Source organism: Dendrobium catenatum, unplaced genomic scaffold (genome assembly GCF_001605985.2).
Source record: "Dendrobium catenatum unplaced genomic scaffold, ASM160598v2 fragScaff_scaffold_44, whole genome shotgun sequence".
NCBI classification, from domain to species: domain Eukaryota; kingdom Viridiplantae; phylum Streptophyta; class Magnoliopsida; order Asparagales; family Orchidaceae; genus Dendrobium; species Dendrobium catenatum.
The window spans coordinates 904,799-930,794 of NW_021318506.1; the positions used below are offsets into that span (position 1 = coordinate 904,799).

Here is a 25,996-nt window from a genome sequence, read left to right on the forward strand (position 1 = left end):
CAAAGCTTAACTGGTGTTATGACTAAAAGCTATTTCAATTTTCGGCTCTTTTTTGAAATTGATCTAAACAGTGTGAAATATGAGAAAGAATCTTCAATTAGGTCATGATGTTTTTTATGGCTTTAATTTGAGAATAGATGATTTGGGTTGAGGAGGTGTTGATTGAAGAGGATTATATAAAGTAGGTATTGTCTTTTTATTCGTAGATGTTCGGTAAGACTAAATGTTGAAAATAGAATGGATAATTTTTGTAAGGCTTTTTCTAACAATTCTAAGCTGGACGAATGTAGATTTCACTAAGAAGAGATAGATTAAATTCTATTTTGATTTTCTAAAAACAATTTTGATTTGTAATATTTGAACTTATGAGATATTTGGATATTACTTTTTCTAGTCGAACTTCATATATGATGTTGTTATGTTGTGTTGTTTGTGTGATTATATGTTTTTTATAGCTTATAGCTTGTCTTTCATTTTTAATAATATTTCATATTCATGCTTATTATTTTATAATTTTTATATAGCTTGCCCCATGTTTAAAATAGCGCGCGCCGCGCCGTGCGCTATGCGCCATGCTCCAAATGGACCTTTGCGCCATGGTGCGCCATTCGCCGTTAACAGGTATGGATTACCCCCATCAAAACATTTTTTTTTACCTCCATCAATCTGTTGAGGGTGGAAGCCAAAAAGGGTTGTAAATTTCATGATCAAGCTATCCTTGTGTGGTATCTTTCCAAAGAGTTACCGATCAACTCCACTAGAATGATAAGAAGCTACCAGTTAAATTCCTGGCAAAGTTATAACGATCTCTGATTTGAATAACAAGTGGGCAGTCTGAAATTGATTTATATTTACAAAAGCTGATACCTTTGCCATCATGAATTCTCCAAGAGATGTTTGGCAGAAAAGCTAAAACCTTTTGTTTTTCTTGTAAATATGAGTCTTTTGGCTACTTGCTTTAAATTTTGTTGTAATGTTATGCATTTGTCTTATTCATAACTTTTTTCATAGAAATATACCAGCTTTTATGTTATCTTATGCAATGTTGTTTTTTTGGTTTCTTAAATACCATTTTTTCTCTCTTTTTTTCCAGTATGATAGTTACCTTTCGCAGCATGGAGGTTCTTCTAATGCCTACACTGAGGCTGAGTACACTTGCTACCACTTTGAAGTTAATCATGAGTACCTCAAAGGAGCTTTAGAAAGGTGGGCAATTTGTTTTACAATTTACTAATAGCTTATGTGGATGGTCTTAAAACATCATGTCATTTACTACTTTTTGAAGTACCAAGATAGTTTTTTTTAGTCTCACAATATGTGACAAATTATTGTGTCCATGCGAAATAATTGCAGATTTTCTCAATTTTTTATATCACCCCTAGTTAAGGCTGAAGCTATGGAACGAGAGGTGTTAGCAGTTGATTCAGGTACTGCAAGTTGTTCCTTAACAAGCTTTTTGCCAATGCTCTATTTGCAAAGCTTTTTCAGCTTTATTTATTTATCTATTTATTTTTTATTTTGTTTGGGGCCGTTTCTCAATTAATAGAAATCTACTTAAATGGTTTTGTCATGTTATCATTCAAACAATTCCTTGTGCAGAATTCAACCAAGTTTTGCAAAATGATAGTTACCGCCTTCTGCAGCTTACTTGCCACACATCTACCCCTGGTCACCCTTTTAACAGATTCTTTTGGGGTATCATCCTCATCAGCATTAATCATCCGTTTTAATATTACATAGTATTGTACTGGTTGTATTCTTGCCTTGTCTTTAGGAAATAAGAAAAGCTTGGTTGATGCGATGGAAAATGGAGTTAATCTGCGGGAAGAAATCTTGCTAATGTACAGGGAAAACTATCTTGGGGATATAATGAAACTTGTGGTTATTGGAGGAGGTAAAGTGGTATGCATTTTTATTTAGTTATTTGACCTATATTGCTATTATTGTCCCTTAAATGTTCTATAATGATAACAATTTTTTTTGTTTGCTTAATTATTTCTTGAACAGCATCTCTGTTGAGTCTTTATGTTAATTTTTTATTTTATGTTATTTTATTTTTGTAGAGTCACTTGATATCCTGGAGAAATGGGTAGTAGAACTTTTCAGTAAAGTTAAGAAAGGCAATCCAGTGAGGGCTATTACTGGATGTGATATTCCTATATGGAAACCTGGCAAACTTTACAGATTAGAAGCTGTTAAAGATGTTCATGTACTAGAATTATCATGGAGATTACCCTGCCTTCACAAGGAGTACCTAAAAAAACCAGAGGATTACTTGGCACATCTTCTTGGACATGGTTGAGTCTTCTGTTCTTGACGTGTTACTTATAGATTATAGTCTAAAATTATAATCTCATCTTTTATTATATGTACCCTGTATTAAATCATTAAAAGATGGCATACTTTTCAGAGGGCAGTGGAAGCCTACTTTTTTTCTTTAAAGCTAAAGGGTGGGCAACATCTTTATCTGCTGGTGTTGGTGATGAAGGCATGCGCCGGTCTTCTATTGCTTATGTGTTTGTCATGTCAATAAATTTGACATATTCTGGAGTAGAAAGGGTATGCGTTTATTCTGTAAAGAATTATTGCAAGGAAATTTAATTTAATATTTATTTTATTTCTATGTTATTGCCAATTAACATGCTGATAGTTTGTTGCATTCTAAATATTAGAATTTTAAACGTTTATTCTGTAAAGAATTATTGCAAGGAAATTTAATTTAATATTTATTTTATTTCTATGTTATTGCCAATTAACATGCTGATAGTTTGTTGCATTCTAAATATTAGAATTTTAAAATTTTTAGGTATACAGTATAACAATATCAGTCCCAAAGGGCAATGAAACAAGATGAGCGGTTTCAACAACATTAATGCCTCATAAATTAAAATAAGTCTTAATGCTTTAAATCCAGCTTTCTTATCCATTTAATAAGTGGCTAACTTATAGAAGACGCATATTCATGCCTTAGGTTTCCTTTAAAATCTGATGTAATCAAAATTCAATTTAATTGTTTTTTATAATTTAAATATATTAGTGAAACTAACAGAACTTAAGATCCTTCAACCATGATAACTTCATAATAAAAGAAGCAAGGTTTTGTGCTTTAATGTTAGCATCTTATTTATATTTAATAAAGCCGCTACATTATGATTATAAAGCAAAACTAATGCATGTAGCCACACCTCAAAGTTTCAAATGAGCCCAATTTAGTCAAAAATTGAAAACAGCTTTTTTTAATATTTATCAAAAGCTACCTCACACTCTGTAAAATACTCATAATAGATTCAACATTTAAATTAGCTGCAAAGCCATGAAGTTAAATGCATATCACCCTAATTTAATGTTCAGAGTGATGGTGAAATAGATGGGGATATTATCAGCAAAATTCAAGTTGGATGGTTGAAGTAGAATAATGCATCGGGCTTGTTGTGCGATAGAAAAGTCCCCCTCAAACTTAAGGGAAAATTCTACAAGATGGTGGTGAGACCTGCAATGCTTTATGGTGCCGAATGTTGGCCATTGATGTTGTTGTTGTATTATTTATTCCACTAAAATATGTAATTTTATGTAATTGTCATACTTGTTAACGGCGAATGGCGCACCATGGCGCAAATGTCCTATTTGAGCCATGACGCATAGCGCGCGCCGCGCCGCGCCGCGCGCCATTTTAAATATGACGCAAATTATAAAAAAATTTTAAAATAATAAGCATGAATATGAAATATCATTAAATTGAAAAACAAACTATCATAATAACAAGCAAACAATGACAATACAAATAAATAACAATCCAACATAATTTCAAGTCCAATAAGTAGTCAATCTTCATACAACTAAAATATATTTAAATGAAAACAAATAGCATTACGAAGATAATAATATGCAATCTAACATTTATCTTAATACCTTTAATATATTTAAAAATTAGAAAATATATCATGTTAAAAATTTTAAAAAATAAATATAAAAATTATTTTTAAATACATTAAGAAAATTTTAAAACAAATGGTGCGCGTTATTTTGCGTCGTGCGCCATGTGCCATGGCCCGCATGTGGCGCAAATAGTGCGCGCCATTTTGAACATTTGCGCCGCACCATACACATGGCGCCGTAGGTGCGCCGCGCCGTGCGCCATGACGCTCGCTATTTTGCGCCATTGACATCTATGATGCAAGTGACATTACAAATTGATTTAATTTTAAAAATTCTGATAATAGGGAAAGATATAAAGAGGCTCGTAAGGAATCTAAGAAAGCAATTTGTGATGCAAAGACCGTAGCTTTTAGTGATTTATATAATAGATTATATACTAAGGAGGGAGAAAGATATATGTATAAGTTAGCCAAACAAAAAGATGTGAGTAGTAAGGATTTTGTTCAAGTGAAGTGTATTAAGGATGAAGATCAAAAAATACTTTTCTTAGAAGATGATATTCAACAAAGTGGATGAGATATTTTGCTAAACTTTTTAATGAAAAGTGTGAAAATAAGATTGGATATAGTAACCTTAGCACCCTAAATGAAAATAAAGATTTCTGTTTTTATTGGCGTATTAGTAAAATCAAAGTTAGCGAGGCTTTAAAAAAATGAAGGGTGGAAAAGCTGTTGGACCTGATGATATTCCAATAGAGGTGTGGAAATGCTTTGGGGATAAAGGTATTTCTTGGCTTACTAAACTTTTTAATACTATTGTGAAGACTAAAAAGATGCCAGATGAGTGAAGAATGAGTGTGTTAATTCCTATTTTTAAGAATAAAGGTGATGCACAAGATTGTGTTAATTCTCGCTGTTTTCCGAAGATTGATAGAAAATACTTAGAGATCTACAAGTGTTTCCTATCATATTCATCCACCTTCTCAAAGTAAAGTAAAACGTGGTTCTCGAGTAATTAAATGTGCATTAAGTGGCTATTCTCTCATGCATAAGGGAACTAGTGCTGCTATCCACAAATGAGAATTGTGTATGTGTCCACTAATGTCAAATTTTATGACAAGATTACTATCTTAGTGCTAATTACCCTAAGGAGAAAGTATCATTAACAAATGAATTTTTCCTCTTAAATTTCCCTTTTTTACCTCCTCATCTCAACAAATAAATTTGCTCTAGAACTTATCACTCCTACACAAAATAAGCCTCTACTAGAACCACCTTTTTAGCCATTATCAATTTACTCAAAGAGAAAGTCATCTCACTTTGCATAAGTTTAGTCAACCAAATCAATCCCTATCATTGAATCATCTTAGAAAACTATTAAGCTTACACCATAGGTACTAGAACTTCCACTAAATTTCCCTTGCTCTTATTTTTATCTGACAAAAACTCTTGTATTATCAAACTTTTCGTAGAAGCCTAGATACTATTTCTATTACTAAAATAGTCTCCAAGATATTAAATAATGTGAATTGAAATAATATTATGAGAATAAATAAAAGCCTTTTAAAAAAGAAAAAAAGAGAACTGGTAAATTTAATGAAAGGAAAGAAACCGATGGGATGTAAAAGAGTCTTTAGTATAAAATACAAATTTGATTGTTTATCAGAAATATGTGAAGCCCAACTAGTGGACAAAAGTTACATTCTAACATATGGGATTGATCGTATTGAAATTGTTGCTTGAGTTGTTAAAATGTAATACTGTTGGAGTTCTTTTATCATTAACAACTAAGTGATTAAAATTTATAATAATTTAATGTGAAGAATGCCTTCTTACATTGTGATATGGAGGAAGTATATATGGAGGGCCCATGGTATTTGACTCAAATATAAAATAAAATATATGGAAGTTAAAAAAGGTATTGTATAGGTTGAAGCAATCTCCAAGGGCATGGAGGGGGCTTCCTGAGTTTGACGCCACATGGGAACCGCATGAGAGGGTAAAACACCAATTTCCACCTTTTCACCTTGAGGTCAAGGCGAGTCATTGAGAGGGGGGGTAATGTTAGACCTGAACCGGTCCAACTTGGACCAATTCAAGTCTATGCCCCCCGGTCCAAAAGTGTGAGGCGGCCAAGCGAGGGGGGCGGCAGCACCTAAATTAAATAGGGTTTGGGAGGGAAAATTTGAATGAGGTGCTGTTTAGGGATTAATTAATTTTCCTTTTGTTTTAATTAGTCTTTCTTGTTAGGGTTTGGAGGTTATTTTGAGATTGGCTGAATTTTGAGATCTAAGTTTTGTTCCTTTGGGGCTCTAGGCTTGGCTAGAGATTTGGAGAGTTGTTCTTCCTCTCAAATTGAGGAACTTGTATCGTTGATCACTTTTCTTGTTCGTCGATTAAATCAAGGAAGTTTGCTTGTGCTTTTCTTTCCAAATTCCTGAATTTTCTGCATCGAACTTTTGGTTTCTCTCTGAAACCAGCAGTTTTTTCATTGTTTTCTCACCAATAATTGCTAGGTTTTGCTTGCAAACTCAAGTATTACCTTAGGGTGACTTGCGAACTCAAGTACTACGTATCATAATCTTGACTAATCTTGATGCATATGTTGTATTAAGTCAATCAATCTTATGAGATTTGAAGAGTTAGAGGGTTATATAAATTCAGTGATGGAGAGGGCATGAATGATGATGAGGATGGAATTGATGAGGAAGATTAAATTATTTCATGGCCATACTTGTACTAAAATTTAATTAATTTACCTGGTTAAAGTTATGTAGTCTTTTGGGGCTGTTTTTTCTTTTAAGATATATTTAAGAAAGATTTGAAATTTGGATTGCAAGGAAATTTGAAATTTTATTATTTTGCTTAAAATTTTTTTATTGGGATGATTATTGTTCTATATATTTTAAAAAGCTTTTTTCATAATTGAAATATGCTGTTATGTGAAATAGCTAATTTTTTATTTTTTTCCGTCACTTTGTTGGGTGAGTTTCTAGTGCGGTTTTTTGTGCCTATAGCATTAAGAGATCCATGTCTCCTTGATTGCTCTATTAAGAACTCTAGAACTTACTAAAACTGAAATTTGCTTAATCATGATTTAACATTTCTTACAGATTTATAAAGCTTTTATTCCTAATAAATTTTGTCCGATTATTTAAATAAATATCTAAGGAACTCTCAAATTAATTCAAACAGTGCAGTAGTTGAATCTTTGTGTTAATACCATCCACTTCTTTTCTGTTGCCACTACTTGCTTTTGTGTCTTTTTTCTTCCAGATAATAGAATATTAATGTTTATCCACCTTACGTGCTTCCAGCTCTTTCTAATCACCAAGACCTTTTTTCCTAATTATATCTGGATAGTAGCTTCCCCAATGTTCGCATGTGTGGATGTATTACACATTCCAGATTCACTTTTAACTTTCTGTTTTCTGATACATTGATCTAACAGATATTTGATATTATTGGATTTGTGTATCAATATATCAAAATGCTTTATCAATCTGCTCCGCCCGAATGGGTATTCAAGGAACTGCAAGACATAGGAAACATGGAATTCAGATTTGTTGATGAGCAGCCTCAGGATGATTATGCTGCAGAACTAGCAGGTTTCTTTGCTACCTATATTTTGGCACCTAATTTTGTTATATACTATTACTATTGTGATTCTTCACTCATTTTACAAATTCTCTCTGTTTACTTACAAATGTATCAGTAGCATTTTGTATGAATTGTGGCTGTCGTGAATTTTTTTTGGCTTTGGTGGCCTAGTTGCATAGAAGGAATTTGCAGCTATATCTGTTCATTTATCACTTACGAATCACCTTGGAATTGTTGTTTGAGCCCAACCAACATTTTTGGACCATACTTTTGTTTTGTTTATAGATGAATTACTCATGTTCATTGTCTTGTTTTTTTACGAACCATATTGTATATTTATAGTTGTAGAAATTACTATCATACGACATTAATATTATTTCTTTAGTCTTTTTGAAATGCAAATTGGATAGCTGGCGACAAGCCACATACATTTAAAAGATTAGCTTGCCTTGTCCTTTATTCAATTCTTTTGCAGCATTAGGAAATTTCTGTTAATTCAATTTAATATCCTATGATCAGAGTTCTTATGATGTGTAATTTGAAAGTTACATAACAAGGATGCATTGATTGTTGGTTCTGTTTGAGTGAGTTGTGCTGCCTTACGTTATACTTCAATATAATACTTCTTAATTATTAACCTGGTTCCATGATATTTATATTAATAAATTGTGGTTTTTACCTTTACTGGTGTTTCGAATGGGTGGTTTGCAAAGGGAATATTTTCAAAGCATGAGGTGGAGTAGTGATGCCATAATGTTATTCTTTAACTTTTTAATTTCATATATTTTGTATACATGCATGATTATAACACAAAATATATTCAAAACATCTACCATTTTATTTAGTTAAAATGAATTTTTATAAATATGAAGCTACACTAATGAGCCAAGCCAATTAAAAAAAAAATTTGTTCTATTAATTTTGCAAATTTGGTGAAAGTTTTTTGTAGTAAACAATGGAACATAAATATAAAATTGCTAAAAAGCTTCCTTAAGTGAAAAAAAAAAAAAAATTCATTAAAAAGCTTGAGTTTGTTCGTGCCTGCATTGTACATTTTTCAACAATAACATCATAATTCTTCATGCACATGCAAGACAATGCAACAGGGCTACAAGAGCAGCGAAAAACTCATTCAGGAATAAGGAATATTAGAAATTAAAAGCCTAAAATGAAAAAGAATTACGCCTGATAGAAGTTAAGCGCTGAACTCTAAAGGAAAAGTAATTTTTGACATTAGATGGAAGAGCAGAGAAAGTGAAAATGAACAGAAGCTTCATCGTCTGAAGAATGAAAAGACCACATATCTGTGCAGAAGAAAATGCAGATGCGAAGTACTTTAAGTTTTTTTTTTCCCTTAAGGATCAAAGTGTGTGCATGATGGTTCCTGGGGTAACAAGGTTCTTGTCATATGAAATGCATGATTGTGAATTCTTCTTAGGCACTTTCTTTTGCACATGCTTTTCAAGCTGTCATGTAATTCAACACATCTCATATTATATTGTACCATGTAGTTCTTAGCCTCCACTATAGGAATTTGTAAGTTTATACTCATCAAAAATATTGGATGTGTTTTGAAGTGAATATATTGTTATTCGATGTTTTGGATTCCTTTAGTTAATTTTTATTTTGCAAACATGCCTACAATGATAATCCCTGTTAAGAATGAGTTGTGTTCTCTATAATCTATGTTGGTTTGATTCGGTTTCCTTGTGTCTCAAGCTATTGGTTCTTGTTGGCTCCTTTTTTATTATTATTATTATTTATTTTGGTTATTGTTGGCTCCTTGATGTTTCTATAGGTTATTTACTAGTTCAATAATTTTCGATCCTTTGTTTTGGCAAGCAAGTCCCCAGTTTTTGTCTAGGCATCCATTCTTTATTCTACAATGCTTAGCCTAAAGTACCCTTATATTTGTGATCTTCCAGTTTTTTAATATGAAATTTTTTGTAGAAATATTTCTTTCTATATGAGATTCTTTTTGGAGGGTTCTTGATATTATCCAATTCTACCAGAGTGCAATTTTTTGTACTTCATAAATATCAAAGGTTGCAAAAATGACATTGTTTCCTAATTTTATTGCCTTTAAATTTTTTATTTTTTTTATATTGTAATTGAAATTGAGATCTTTTATATTAAGACATACTATTCTAACGTATTCTATAATTTTAGAAACCATGACATTTGGTTCTTTTTTAAGTATAAATAGGACTCTTGAGGCATACCAAATTTAGATTATTTTTTAAATAAAATTAAGACTTCATTTGGGACGGTTTTCTTAAAACAGCTTTTTAGTACATAAATTTAAATTTTGTACTAAAAAACTGCTTTAAGAAGCAATAAGAAAACCGTCTCAAATGGAGCCTAGGTCTTTCCCAAACTTATGCATGTTTAGTACTATTGGATGTGAATTCTTTGATTGTGGTGCAAGTGCCCAAAATAACAATTGAGGCTATCTCCATGTATTTCCATGAGTCTTACATCCTTTTTCTTAGCTTCTATCTTGTATTTTTTTTTATCAACATAATTTGTGTTTTGTTTTGAAATGTATGATTGATATTTTGTCAAATATGCTGCAATTTATTTTTACTTCTTACAGGTGGAGTCCTAATAATTCTGTGGTTTTAATCAATCTTAAATTTATTATGAAATTTCAATTTTTTATGATTTTATTTTTACGAGAAATTGTTCTTATTCTTTGATTTTCTTCTAAAGTGATGGTGTTGTTGCCTTACTAAAGTTAGTATCTTTTCAACTGATTCCTTCATTTGCTTGTTTGATTCACGCCATCCTAGATTTAAATTTAGGTGGCCCTAGCCCTGAAGTGTCTTACAATATATTTGGTATTAGAGCTTTTGCTTGTGTTAACATGTTAACTAGAAGTGGGGCTCCATCTCAAATTCCTTATTAAATCACCAAAGCAACAAGATTTTAATTTGCAAAACCAATTGGTTGAATTGCTAGCAAATGAAAATCAAATGGGTGTGCACATAAATTAGGTTAAGGAGAGAATTAACACTTGAAAACATTTCAAATTATCCCACATGAACCAAAAGTTGAGTCTAGCCTTAATGATGACCCATTCATGCAAAGGTTAATGCTACTAGGTGACGTGATGCTCATCTTGAGAGAAACAAACAAGATAGGGTGTTTGAAAATGAAATTTATGACAATCACATATACATGACTTAGATGAAGATATAATTAGAAAGGTCAAAATTGATATGTCTATCTTCGATGAAAGATTAGATCTTATGATTTTTTTTGATTGGGTAATGGATATTGATAGTTTTTTGAATGGAAAATAATGTCGAGTGAGCTTCAAGCAATGTTCAGAAACCTTAATTTAACTGGAAAAGTAAATCTATTGTATGAGTATTGAGAATTAAGTAATCGATTTTTGTTTGGTGGATTTGTATGTTACTAAACCAATAACTAAAGATAAAATTTCTTTTCTTTTTGGTCACCCATCATAGGAATATTATTGTCAACAGAAAATTTATCAAAAAATGCATCTTTTTATTGCCCGTTTGATTCATCAAAGGATTTGTTCTTCTTGACATTAAAATATATACCAAGTTCATATGAAAATTCAAATTCATATATAATGTCATGCCCAATTTCAATTTTGGATTTAAATTTTGATTTTTGATGAAGTACTGATTCAGGTTCATGAATATGATAAAATGTAGATGCATATTTAAATTTAAAATAATTTGATGTAGATAGATGCATATTGTAGCTGCAAATTTTTTTTTACATTGAAAATATCTAGATATTCATGAATGGACATTTTTTAAATTAAATCAACTTTAACCATACATGACTATTGTGTTGATGTTTATATAGCATGCTTTAAAGAATATACCATTATTTTTTCTTTATAGATATGAATCACATTGAGTGACAGTGTAATTAGAAGGATTGTAATACTCCTTAATATTCAAAGCTATGTATAATGCCTCATGTAAAATTTTTGTTAAATTGTAACTTAGTTCACCTCTAATTTCCCGCATAAGACCCATATTGAAATAAATAATAATAAAAACTAATTTAATGACAAATAATATTATGTGCAACGCATAAATTTGCATTGTATCCAAAAGATATTATATCAACCTTGCTTATAATCCGTAAATTGATCATGTTGTTGATTTCTATATTCACCAAATGGCCATTATTGCTCTCTAGGTGATTGTTTCATTTCAACTTATTATGTCTTATTAGTAACTCTTCATTAAAATGATGGAGAAGGCTCCATCAGTTTTCATTTGAATCATTTAATTCTTTGAGAATTAAATATATTATGTATTTTCACCTAAACATTCCAAATTCTCTAAGATTATATCTCCCATCGAATGTATGAAATAGTTCTTAGTCTCAAGATATTTTTATTTTTGTTTTATGCAACCATAAGCTATTCAATTTCATTTAAATTATTTTATTAATTAAAATTTTTTATTATCTTAATTAAATATCCTACATTTAGTTGACATGATGCAACAATATAATATAATACCAATTTGATGCATGACATTAAGGGTGTAACGTTTCTTAATGCAAATAGAATGATGCAATATATTTAAATCATGCAAGGAAACTTTCGATTCATAGACTACAAACCATTAAAAATCCAACAACTTTCTTCGGTATTAATAAAAAAATATTTACTCAAATGAAATTATATTTTATAATATATAATTTATTTTTTTAAAATTTGGCAATAAACTAAAATTTCTTTTATAATAGATTTAAATGGTGTCTTAATAACAATTAAGTCATATTTCATATGATGGCTCAAAATTTCATTACAAATATAATAATTTAACATTATGTTAATATACTAAGTTCAAAAGACAGCAAAAATAAAATGAATACGAATTACTTATAAATCAATACCTCATATTAATAATGTTAAGAAAATGTTCAATATTGCAATACTTAATGAAACTCAGAACCAACATGATTCTCCAAAAAAAGTGAAGGCGGTTGTGATTAATATATTGATATGTATTCATATATAGTTTATCTTTATGCAAATTAGATATAATAATATTTGATGAAATACAACTATCTTGTGGACAATGAAGTGATATAGCTCAATATTGTTGATTTAATTCATTTAGGCATAAATCAACTTGATTTTGCTGATTAGCTTACATTCATCAATAACCTTATACATTTTCTTAATTTCATCATGAGATTTGATGCCTTGCCACATTGTTCAACAACTTATATAAGATAAAGTGATAAACATGCTCCCATAATCTTAGATTCTTAATATAGAGCTTAATGGCTAAAGTTAAAAAATTAATAGAAAAATCTATTTACAAAGGATGAAGAAAATGGAGTAGCTCAACCATAAAAAATAAAATATAAATTAATTAAATTACATAACTGTATAAAAGAAACTACAAAACTCAAATGATTTTAAATATGAACTAATTAAATTAAAAGTTGAATTTAAAAACTATAACTCAATATATCATGCAAATATGAAAAGATATAAATTAACCAAAGAAATTAATTAATGGTTGAGTTCTATGGATTATTTGACTATTATTATATTTTTTTCTTTTATAATCTCTTAAACTACTACTTAAGTTGATATAATTTGAGCATGTGGGTGGGGGGGAGTAAAAGAGAGGCTAACGAAATAGTCTCTTATCGAGTTGATTTCTATTTCTAGAAAAACAAATTGAATCATAGCATCCACGGGATTGACAATGAGAAAAGGAGTTCTAATGAGACTCCTAAAGTGTTTTAAATCTCGTAAATTGCTTTACCCCCTTGAATAAGGAGCACTTTTGCTAGAGATTTAAAGAGTTAAATGGGGAAGAAGATGAAGAGATTAATAAAACTTACGATTGGTTAAGGAGAAAATAAGTTTTTGATAGAAATCATGATGGATAATGAGTTAGAGTGCAGTTATGACTTCTAAGAGTGACATGACAAATTTATTTATAAATCAAGCAACATGAGAGAAGAAGAGGCTTGCTGATGGTATGGATTTAATTTTGATAATTTTACAGTCTTATTTAATATTAGGAGTGTTATAAATGGATGTTTAAGATTTAATCTTACAACAACAACAATAACAACATCGAGCCTTTGTCCCACTACATTGGGTCGGCTACATGAATCCTTTTTTTCTTTCATTTTGTTCTGTTAAAAGACATTCTCATTTAAATCTAATAAAGAAAGATCATTTCTAATATTTTCTAACCAAGTTTTTTTAGGTCTACCTTTACCTTTCTTAATATAAGTCAAATATAATACCTCTACTTTCCTAACTAGGTCATCAGAAGGCCGTCGTTTTATTTGATCAAACCATCTACATTCTAGTCTCTCTAATCTTATCTTTCATTGGAGATTCATGTCATGATTATTCGTCAAGTTTTACACTAACTATCGGCTACCTAACACAACCCTCTACTTTTCTCTTCCCGGACTTGGGACCTGGCAGCGGCAGTGTTATGTTTAAGATTTAATCTTAGAAGAATAAAATGAATCGCTAATATTTTATTTGAGGAGAATCACAAGGTCCTTTTATAATAACTTATACATATATCTTTTGTCATCCTTAGTATCTAATCTATTATATAAATCATTAAAAGATAAAATCTTTGCATTGCAAATTGTTTTCTTAGACTTCTTACGGGCATCTTTATATCTTTCCCATTTATCAGAGTTTTTACAACTAGACAAATTTTTATAACAAATCTTCTTATTTTTTATCTTTTATTGCACAATTTGATTCGACCACCAATTATTTTTACTATTGGTAGCTTTTTTCATTTGATACTTCAAGCACATCTTTTATAACATTCTTAATAAAACTAGCTACTTTTTCTCACATAATTTTAGCATTATCATGCCTAGACAAAATCTTAAGATCTAGAATCTTACTTTCAAAAATATTTTTGTTAATATTCTTTAAATGCCCCTATTTAATCCTATAACAACTATTTATTTTATTTTTAATATTCTGCACCTTCATATTAAAGTCTAAAACTAAAAAGTGATGTTAAGTACATAAATTTTTATTTGAAATAAATTTACAATCTTTGCAATCTAAATGATCTATTTTTCTTACAAGAAAATAATCAATACGAGCTTTACTACATCCATTATTATAAGTGATGAGATGCTCATCTCTTTTGTTAAATAAGATATTAGCAATTAAAAAATTTTAAGCTAAATAAAAATTTAATATTGTCTTACCACATTCATTAGTCGCTCCAAAATCATAGCCGCCATTAATTCTTTTAAAATTTACTACATCTCAACCAACATGTCTATTTAAATATCCTCCAATAAAACTCTTTCTTCAAGAGGTATCTTTTGTATTAATTATTCTAGGCTATTTTAAATATATAATTTTGAACACATATCCAAACATACATGAGGAGCATGCACTTATAATATTAATAATCTTTACATCAACAATAATCTTTAAGTTAGAATTATATATTCAATTATATTAATTTTTACAACATTATTGTTCAATCTCTTATCTATAATCAAACATACACCATTTCTAGTATGATTCATACAAGAATACCATAGTTTAAATCATAAACTATCAATATCCTAGCCTTTTCTCCAACCTATTTTGTTTCCTGAATGCAAAGAATATTAATCTTCCTATGAATCATAATATCTATTAATTCCATTAATTTTTCTATAATGGAACCTTTATTCCAAGTTTCTATTATAATTTTAGGATCATGGACTTCTTTTCCCAAATCCATCCATAATGTGGGAACTCTTGCCTATTTAACATTGCACTCGGGTGTCGATGCAGCGGCCTTTGCTCACTTGTCATTGCAGTCAGGCCATGCAGTGCATCGTTTCCAAGGAACATCATAACATTAATACAATGCATTAAAGGATTCATGTCATGATTATTCGACAAGTTTTGCACTGGCTGTCGACTACCTAACGCAGTCCTCTACTTTTCTCATCTAGGACTTGGGACCTGCCAATAACAGTGTTGAAAAATACTGAAAAAATATAATAAATAAAAATGATCAGTGCAGAGAAAATATATCATTCCCATTGAAAAGCCCTAAAAAATATCAATTATATCAATATAAGTTCAAACTCGAAATTAGAGAAGTTATTAAATTCATATTAAAAATAACAAACTACAATATAGATTAAGAGATATTAAAAATAAAGCTTGATTAAGATAACACAATGATTTACCTGAATAGGATCTGATTTGAGATTAATAAAAAACTTTTAGTGATCTATGCACACTAATTAGACAAGGTCTTGCATGATCAGAATATCATAAGTAGGTGCTCTAAATTCGACCCATTATCCATTAAAATAACATAAGTTGCATTATAAAACACATGAAGTAGTTATATTATCTTGAAAGAATATTCATCTCGACTTGCAATGGCATAAAAGTTAATCATTGTTAGAGTTCTTTGAAAAAAAAAATATTAGCAAGTTGTCTTGTAATAAGATGGGAAAATGTTCTAAGAGATGTACAATATGCAAAAAGCTGTTGTGTGATTTGTCCAACAATACTATAATGATTAAGATTTTCTCCTGAAAAATATTCTAAGAGGTATTATTGGTGTAACTAATTATAATAATTAGCTTAAATTTCATTGCTATATATTCATAATGATAGCAATCATTTTGAAATTTAAATTTACACACACACAGACATATATATATATATATATATTAAACAAAAATAAAATTTGTAACTTCAGAATCATAAGTAATGTTCTTATTCTAATTCTGTTAACTGTGAAATAAGCAATATATATTAATTATAGAATAATCATGAAGTATTATTATGTTTTTTGAATGTCCTCCACATGACTATCGTCATTAGAATATTTCTTTATTGATTGAACTGTCAGTGAACAAAATATTCAATTGCAATTTTTTTTTGGATTTTATATTGAGAATGACATCTCCTTATTAAAAAAAATTGTAATGGTTTTATTATATTCTTCTTTCTTCAATGCTTATAAAAAAATCAATAGAAAAGATCATTATACATAGATTTCAATTTAAATTAAATGATATAAAATCATTTAGTTACATTGATTTTTTTAACTCTATAACTGTCATGAAAATATAAAATATCTTTGATGATTCATTATAACTCTATAATGTAGTTAATAAATAAAAAAAATTGAACACCTCAATTTATGACTTCTTTGACCTGAATAAGGAAAACATTATCAAATATTACAAAATTGGCTGTAAAAAGGCACATCATAAAAAAGAAGAAGAATTAAATTGATCATTTACAAAGAATGATATCATGAATAAAAATCTTAACCAAAAAAGAAAATCATATTTATAAAATTATTAAATTTATTAACAATGCCTCTCAAATAGAAAATAAATCCGTCAAGAAGGAAGTAAAGAAGAATCAAATTAATCATCTAAAATATGACATCATGAATGGAATTCTGATTTTAAAAAGAATATTTCATTTCTAAAGTTACAAAGGTCATTAACAAAGTCTCCGTCAAGAAGGAATTGAAGTCTCAAGAACTTTTAGCAATCTATTACTACTGAACAAATTCATAATTGTTTAAAAATATAGATATTCAAAATAATGTTAAAGACGTAGCAATGATATAAATTAATAAAAGAGTATCCGATCCGATAGAAGGAGAAGAGGCGAAGAAGCTCTAAACTTTCATAAGAGCTATGCGAAGCTGAAAATTGTTCGAAACTCTTCTTCACGCTTAAAAAAAAACTCTTCTTCATGCGAAACCTTATCGACTTTTATTTGATAGGAGGAGAGGAGGCGAAGAAGCTTTCAACATTCATAAGAGCCATGCAAAATCAAGAATAGCTAAAAACTCTTCTTCACGCGAAGTCATATCGACTTCCGAATCGACAGTAGGGGAAGAGCCAAGAAGCTCTTTTTAGTGGCTCTTTTGGACAGGAGAAGATCGGATATGAGAAAAAGGCGAATCGAGGAAATAAATGGAGGCGAGTGGAATTTGTAGAGGCATAAAAAAATAACAGTTATGCAGAATAGGAAGAGGAATCAGAGGAAAAATGTGAAATAGGAGAGGGGAGGGCAAAATGGATGAAAAGTTAATTTAACAGAAAAATTAAATTAAAAACTCTTAAATGCGATTAACAACTCTAACTTTTTTTCTTAAATACATTTAATAACTCTAACTTAAAAGTGAAATTAAAAAATGTAAATAAGTTAAACAAAATGCACAACTAAAAATAGGAATTGGAAACAGAGATGAAAATTTACTTTAGGAGAAAGTGAAATAAAAAACTCTTAAATGCAATTAACAGTTGTAACTTTCTTTCTTAAATGCAATTGGCAACTCTAATTGAAAAGTGAAATTAAAAACATATTGGATTTAAAATAAATGTAATGCATTAAATGTTACATTAATTTGACAATTAATAGAGTTTATTTGACATTAATAAAACAATTATAATTACGATAATTGAAATGTAAGGTTGAAATTTGATTTGAATAATTAAAATTAAATAAAATTGATGGCTAGGATTGCATTTTTGAAGAAACTCAAGCGGCTTTTATAATAATAGTATAGATTTATATTGTAAATATAACTTGATCTCCAAAAATAGATAGCCTGTTGTGTCAAATTTGAACAAAATTAGGAGTGCTAACAAGCTAATAATAAGTTATTTAGAATAAATAGATCAAGGGAAGAAGTTGCCAAAGTAAGAAATGTTGATCCCATGCCGATACAAGGAGATGATTTCATTCAAAAGTAGATTGTTATGCTTGTATTGCACGTGAATGAAGCACAACCACCTTACAAACAAGATTGAAACTGAGATAAAAAATTATTCAGTAAGTGTTCATTATTTTCTTACCTTACTACATCTATTTATAAATTCCTAATCTTTAGGTTCATGATATACCTTATTATGTTTGTAACATCAACCCAATTTATTCTAGATAATCATCAAACTCAAAGTTAATTTTATCCAAAATCCTACTTTAAAACCATTAAAAGAAAGCACAATTTTAATAGAAGTGCAGGGGGAAACTTTTTGTTAGAATCTTGTGAAATAGAAGACCCACAAATAAACGGGTGCTACAAATATGGAAGGCAGCTCATTGTTTAAAATTGCACAATATGAGGCTCACCTTTGAGCAATTTTTGTGAAAAATGCTTCAAGGCATATGCTGTGCTCCTCAGTTTGGGTGAGGCATGCCTCACTCTGCTAGCATGAGCGTACACCTTACCATATAATAATAATAATAATAATAATAATAATAATTAAAACTTGCCAAAATCATGAACTTTAGCACCAAAAAAATCACCACTTCTACACCCCCAATCCCTAGTAGCTTCCTCTTGATTGCTTCGACCTATAACCTGCTACCTCTGCTGTAGCCACTACCACCGTAGCCACCGCCAGGGATCACTTCAAAACTACACATCACCACCACCTGCTCTAAAAATTCTAGAGTATTACTCTCATCTTTATGTTGATGACAAACATTCATAAAAGCGGGAGATAATTGAAACAAATGAAAAAGAAGCATATTGGGGTGCATAGGCTCCACTTGATGAGGAAGCAGAGTAATCCGTTTGTTATGACATTGACTAAAATAAAACACTCTCAGTGATGACAGTGCAGATAATTTCTGAGTTGTTGCCAACTATTTTATAGTTCTTTAAGAATTAAATGTGAGTGAGTAGGTGATGCATTTAGATTTTTGCTTAATTTTTTGTTATGAACAATATTAGTTATATTTTCTATTTTTTTTGTTTTTATGCTATCCAATGATGGTGGTAAATCCAATGATCATGGTAGGATGAGGTTTGGATTTTGCTTCCTTGGGTTTGCCGGCTTGGGGGGTCCATTTGTCCTTTGGATGTTTGTTGGTTTCATGAAGGCATTGGCTGTTTCGGTTTGAGCTTAAGTAGTTAAAACTTTAGTTGTGCCAGCTCATTAATATCTAGTGGAGAAGTAGCTCATTATGAGCTGATGTCTTGCTATAAAATTAAGGTTGGGAGCAAGATTTGGTGGGTGGAACTTGATCTTTCACATTCTTCTTGAAATTGAGTTGCTGCAGCCTTTTTCTTCTCTGGAAATGTCTCTCACGGGCAGCTGCTGCTTCGGGTGTGATGTGCCTCTTCGGGTGCTGTTTTCTTTACTGCTTTGGCATCCCTTTGTTGACCGAGAATTGAATTGCCGCCTGGTTTCCTGTGCTGAAACTGCGGCTTGTGCTGTCCTGGCTGGTTCCATGGCTTTGTTCATTGGAAATTTTAAAGTGGCTCTTGGGATTTCAGCGGGAATGACTCTTGGCTTTTCATTTCTACTTGGAAACTTGGGAACTTTTGGCTGTTATGTTCCCCCTCTTTGGCCTATATATATGAGGTATTTTGAGAAGAAATGGTGGTGAATATTTGAGAGCTAAGTGCTTAAAAAAAAAAAAACCTGAGGGTTTTCTTCTTTGGAAGAGCTTGAGAGCTTTTTCCATTCTCCTTCTCTCCTAGGAAAGCTTGCGAGCTTCTCCTCTTTCGTCTCGGCTTCTAACCCCTTTCTTCTCTACGCAAGTTCCACTCCACCTGTATCTTTCTTCTAGTTCCGTTGGTGAAATTGTTGCTGTTTTTGGTTGGCTGTTTTAGGGAAGCTGTGGGTTGTTTTTGTTGGCTATTTTAGCAAGGTTGTTGGCTGTTTGGTGAAGTTGTGGACGGTTTTAGTGGCATTTGCTGGAGAAGTTGAAAGGACATTGGATACCCCTAGCTGTGGTGGACCCTTGGTTTGCATATCTAAACCTTATTTAAAATTATATTCCTACAATCGGTACATGTGAGGAGTCCTCTTGAAGGATGTTCTGAGGATAGTTTTTTTTGTTAAAAATATTGTTTTCCTTTTTGATCTTCTTTTGTTTTGGTTGTTGAAAGTTATCTTTTCTTAAGCTAATTGTTTTCTCTAATCCCTTTTGTTTTTCTGAAGTTAGTTGTTTTCTCTAACTTATTTTGTTCTCTAAGTTATGTCTTAATTTTAAAAAGTAAGATTTGATTCTCTTTGTTGATCTCTCTTTGTGCTTTGCTCTAATTTGTTTACATCAGTAGGGAAGTGAGAAATAAGGAATTTGAAGTTGAACTTGATGTTATATGATAATTTTTATGCAATTTTTATATTTTATATTGTTTTTCTTTTGTTATATTTGGATTTAAATTCCATTTCACATAATTTAGCACTTCCCTCTGTACGGCTTGTACAATTTTTTATTTCATAGGTATGCCAATTTATTACTTTATAGTTAAATAAAAAGTTAATATGCCATATTTTAATATATTATTTCAGTATGTTTTAATAAATCTCTTTTAACTTTTATTTTCAGTTTACACAATTTTTGAATTTAAGGATTACGCCTCAAAACGGTTTAAGGCTTACGCCTCGCCTCACAAACGACAAATGTCTCCATACTCAATTGCACAATCTTAAACCTTGTTGCAGCTGTAGCCCTCGAAGGCCAACTACATTTCCGGGTGGTGCACGATATAGTCCCAAAGGGGTCCTACAGCCTTAGAAGGGGCTTTTTTGTTCTGCTATAGTTTCACATTAATTAATAATTGGACAACACCTGCTAATGTTCATTATATCTAGATTTTTCATGATTTTAATACTTTTTACATACTAATAGATTTAATATTGTGATGACAAGGATTATGAATTATCTTCTCGCAAATTGTTTTGGAGTTGTGAATAAATTTGATGATTTTTTGAATATCGTAAATATAGTTTTGAACACAACAGAAATTTAGGTGGCTATTAGTCTATCTTTGATCACATTGAGGAAGACATAATTTTAGGGACTTGAATGAAATTTATCGAGACTTAAATTATGATTCTTCTATGTTTAACGAAAATTTCATGATTAAGGATTATTTTCTTCTTAATGGGGCTCATTTTGCATTCCTTTTTTTTATCTTTGAGGGATTTCCTTGTTTTAGAGTTATTTATGTATAATGTTGTGGGATATTTTTGTTGAGATACATTTGTTTTATGACTATGGATGGATAGCGTTGACCAAGTTTAAAAGAGATGGTGCAAGAGTGGTTCACAATTTGTAGCATGTTAAACAATTAAAGGAAAATAAAAGAAATAATATTCCTTTTAAGTCTTGGGAGAATGTTAAAAAGTATGTATCTAGTCGGCATTTGATACTGTATAATTAAGTTTTCATATAATTTATTTATCAATATGTAAACAAATATGAGCTCATTTGAAATTGTTATGGTAGAAAGGTTACTATTAAGTATGACAATTATAAGTCTACTATTGATATGAATAAGAGACATGTATAAGTAAAATCAGGTAATATGGTAATGATACATTTAAATCCTGAAACATTCTTTACAGTAATATTTATGAAATTAATTGCTAGAAAGATGGAGACATAAAATTATATTTTGCATTGGGTTGGATGCTTATTAAATAGGAATTTCAGGAAGTTTTAATAATTGTTTTGTTTTTCATGTATGCAATTTAATGTTATTTCATGAACTTTCTTTTAATGCCTTGTCTTTTTTGCTTTTTTCATCTCTTCCTTGTAAATTATATTCGATAATTTACTAGGCAACATTATACATTTATTCTAGAAGATATTTCAAATGATGAAGTTAATGTCCATCACTTCTAGTGGATATCGAAGATAGCTTGTGCATTTGCATGATTAATCAGCTGCAATGATTCATGGATTATTTTACAGGAAATATACCGATTATGCTTAGATTTGTTAATGAATGTCAAGTTCTCAATTCATTGTTGCGGAAAAAAAATAAAAAGAAAATTCATTGTTGTGGAATTTTTTCATGTCGGTAAATTTGATGGAAATTTAATGTTCATACTCAATTGGAAATACATGATATGAACATTGTGGCGTGCATTTTTTTTTGAGTTTTGCTTTGCTTTATTTAGTTCTGATACTTTTTAATTTAGTTGTAAACATGCTTATGATCCTTATTGATAATTTATTGTGTTTCTTAAATTTTATGCGGATATGGTTTGGTTCCCTTGAGTCTCCAATAGCTGTTTCTTGCGGGTTCTCTGATTTTTCTACAGCTAATTTCAAGGTTAAGATTCTCTTTTTCAGCAATTAGAGCCCCATTTTTATTCTAGTGTGTTTCCCTATTCTTGCGAATCTTGCCAAGCGGGACCAAATGTGTCCTTTATTTGCAATATTCAATTTTCTTAAATATGGAATTTTCTATGAGACTACTTCATTTTATATATGGGATTCTCGATGGAGGGGTGATTATTTCAACCTAAATCTTCTGGTGTACAATTTATTGTAGCTAAAGATTGGAGGTTGTTAAAATGGTATTCTTTCCCTATTTGATTTCTGTTTTATTGTAATTTTAGTCTATATTCTGTGTCAGTGCTAATTTTTGCTAGATTTTGGTAATTTTTTAACCAACAAATTTTTGGTATTTTTTTTAATTATAAATCATATTATTGGCGCATGTTTAAATTGAGATCATTTTTTGATAACATTTAGTCTCTTCTCTAACTTATTTGTGCTATAATAATCGAAGTGGAAAGTTTTTTTTTTTCATCTTTTAAGCATCATACTACCATATTAATTCAATAACGCTTTTCTAAATGAATTATCCAGATGTACTGTTAGTTGGCTATTCATTTTGTACAATTTTGAAATTCTAATGTGCAATGTTTCATAAAATGCCTAGATAAGATAATTAGGTTTGTAATTTGAAGAACGATCCATTGATGGTACTAAAATGATTTTGGTCTTATTCTGCAGAGAATTTACTTTTTTATTCTGAGGAACATATTATTTATGGAGAATATGCTTTTAAGCAGTGGGATCCAAAATTGATAGAATTTGTCCTCAGCTATTTCTCTCCAAAGAACATGAGGATCGACTTGTTATCAAAGTCTTTCAATAAGGATTCACAGGGTAATTCGCTACTTTCTTGCATCTTTAATTTCCATTCGAAGTTCAACTGATTTTTACCTAATTTTTGGTGATTCTAGTCACTTGTTCGGTTGTTCCTGACAAAAGTTGTCAGATTGCTTGATGCGCATAACTGAGCAGCAAATTGCTTTCCATTTATAGTGTAAATTGATTTACCTGTAGTCATTATAACGTAGATTGGTTTCCTTAATTACGATGATGGCAGCAATTGAGTTTCCACAGAAAAACCGAAGTTGATTCTTTGTGCGGGCCATAAGGATTGATAGAGAGGTAGGAATGGGGAAGTTGCTGGGAGCATATGTTGCTGATTTGAGAGTCAAACATCAGTGGAAAGGTTTGGGAGGGAAGGAAGGGCGAGGAGGGACCATGATTTGCAGATGAGTGCCAGATTAGCATTCTTAAGTGTAGTGATAGAGAGAGGTAGGGAAGCATTGAGATACAAATTTTTGCAGAGAGGGATGGAAGGAATGCGTAGTGTGATGAAGAGGGTAGGAAGAAGATACATGTTAACTCATATGGTTCTCGTAGTCACTCAGGGTGATGTAAAACATATATGCAAGGATGAATAGATAGAGAAACTTGCACGCTTAATTTTAGAATCCACAATAATCATATCTTTATATTGATTTTAAATGACAAAAGAAAACATAAAGAGCGGTGACATAAGCTTAGGCTAAATCACATGTGTAGGAGTTAAGACCATAAAACAATCAATTAGTCTAACATTGCATACATGAAAAGTTTCAATAAGAAATCCCTAGACTAACAATGAGATTAATACTATGAAGGATTCCTCACACAACTCTATAATTTACTAGGCTTTAGCGGAGGACTAACACGATCTCAGTGAATTAATTAATTCCACGATTGAAAGTAACTAGGAAAAAAAAAAAGAGTTAGGGAAAGAGTTCACCGAATCCTGGGTTTTGGGTCTTTGGGGCAGCAACTAGAAGGTCTTTCTTATTAGGACAGTCGCCTCCTTTGGCGGAATTTTCATGTAGGCGGGGGGTCAAATCAAACCCAAAAAAATTTGGTTTTGACTTCTCTTGAGCTTGCTAGCTCATTAATTTTTGAGCTAAGATTTAGCTCATTATGAGCTAGTTTTTTAGTTCATTTATTGAATTAAGAGTTAGCTCATTATGAGCTATATTTTTAGATCATTTATTAATTTATTAGTAGCTCATTATTTTGTCTCATCTTCTTCCCCTTGTCTATTCGTTTCCCGTGGATGGCTCTTGGGTTCCCGTGCCTTGGCTCCTTGGTTCCCACGGCTGCCTCCTTGGTTCCCATGGTTGCCTCCTTAGTTCCCACGGTTTCCTCCTTGGTTCCTGTGGCTGCCTCTTCGGGTCCCTTGCTGGGCTTTTTCCCGTGAAGTGTTGGGGGGATTTCCGTGGTTTGTAATGCTTGGTTTCCTGTGCTGAAAGCTTTCCCATGCAATGCCCCTTGGGTTCCTGTGTAGTGGCTGTTGGTTTCCCTGCACTAGCTGGCTATTTTCCGTGCCTTTATCCCTTGTTTCCTGCAGCTTTTCTGTGCAAATTTAGGACAGATTTCTGGTCTGTTTTTAGACAGAAATCTGGACTGAATTGTTGGCTTTTCATTTCCCTCATTTATCAAAGAATATGAAGGGTTTTTAGGGCTGTTTAAGTTCCCCTTCTCTTGTCTATAAATAGGAGTTGTTTGTGGCTGTTTTAGAATATGTTATATGAATGATTTTTAGAATTGTAAACCTGCGGGTTTTGTTGGAAAAGCTTACAAGCTTGTTCCATCTCTTCTTCTTCTATCTCTTGGGAAGACTTGCGAGCTCTTTCCACCCTTCTTCTCAGCTTCTAACCTCTTTCGTCTCTTCGCAAGTGCCACCTCACCTGTATCCTTCTTCTAATGGATGAAAGCTTCTTTAAGTGTTTGTTTTGAAGTCATAAATTTGTCAAATGTTTGTAAGCATCAAAGTTTGTAAGAGTCCTTGTTTGTAAGTCCTTTTATAATATTAAAGTTGTGTTTTGTTTTGTTAGTTATATTTTGTCAAGTTTTTGAGTATTTTATGTCTTTCTATCATCCTAGAAAGAGTTTTATTTTATGATAAATAATTTGGGTCCCTTCCCAAATTTTTGATTGCATTAATTTGGTATCAGAGCAAGTTAGGAAGTCTTAGGTTTTTAAGTTGGTTTATCAAGTCAAGTCAGGTTGTGTGAGTCTTATGATTCGTGTGTGTCTTGATGTCATGTTAGTTATCATGTAAGTTTTGTTTTGAGTCATGTTGTCATTTGAGTTTTGGTGTCAAGTGAGCAATCTCAAGCCTTGTTGTCTCTTGATGCAACGCCTTCAGAACAAAGCTAACTCATCGGGAGATGAGTTCTCAAGAAGCTGAGTCTGATGTAGGCAAGGGGGGGGGGGGGGAGGGGGGGGGGGTCAAATCAAACCCAAAAAAATTTGATTTTAACTTCTCTTGAGCTTGCTAGCTCATTAATTTTTGAGCTAAGTTTAGCTCATTATGAGTTGATTTTTTAGTTCATTTATTGAACTAAGAGTTAGCTCATTATGAGCTATGTTTTTAGATCATTTATTAATTTATTAGTAG

General features: G+C 31.1%; 1 protein-coding gene across 2 annotated transcripts in view; it reads left to right on the forward strand.

The window, feature by feature from the left end:
- Positions 1-1,093: 1,093 nt before the first annotated feature.
- Positions 1,094-25,996, forward strand: part of LOC110104695 (nardilysin-like) — a gene marked incomplete at its 5' end in the record, with an annotated part of 100,393 nt that continues 75,490 nt past the window's right edge. For both annotated transcript variants that reach the window (XM_020833918.2, XM_020833919.2), the window contains 8 exon segments: positions 1,094-1,206; positions 1,354-1,427; positions 1,600-1,695; positions 1,775-1,894; positions 2,064-2,297; positions 2,411-2,559; positions 7,327-7,483; positions 23,248-23,403. In XM_020833918.2, the coding sequence (XP_020689577.1) occupies positions 1,094-1,206; positions 1,354-1,427; positions 1,600-1,695; positions 1,775-1,894; positions 2,064-2,297; positions 2,411-2,559; positions 7,327-7,483; positions 23,248-23,403 (1,099 nt within the window).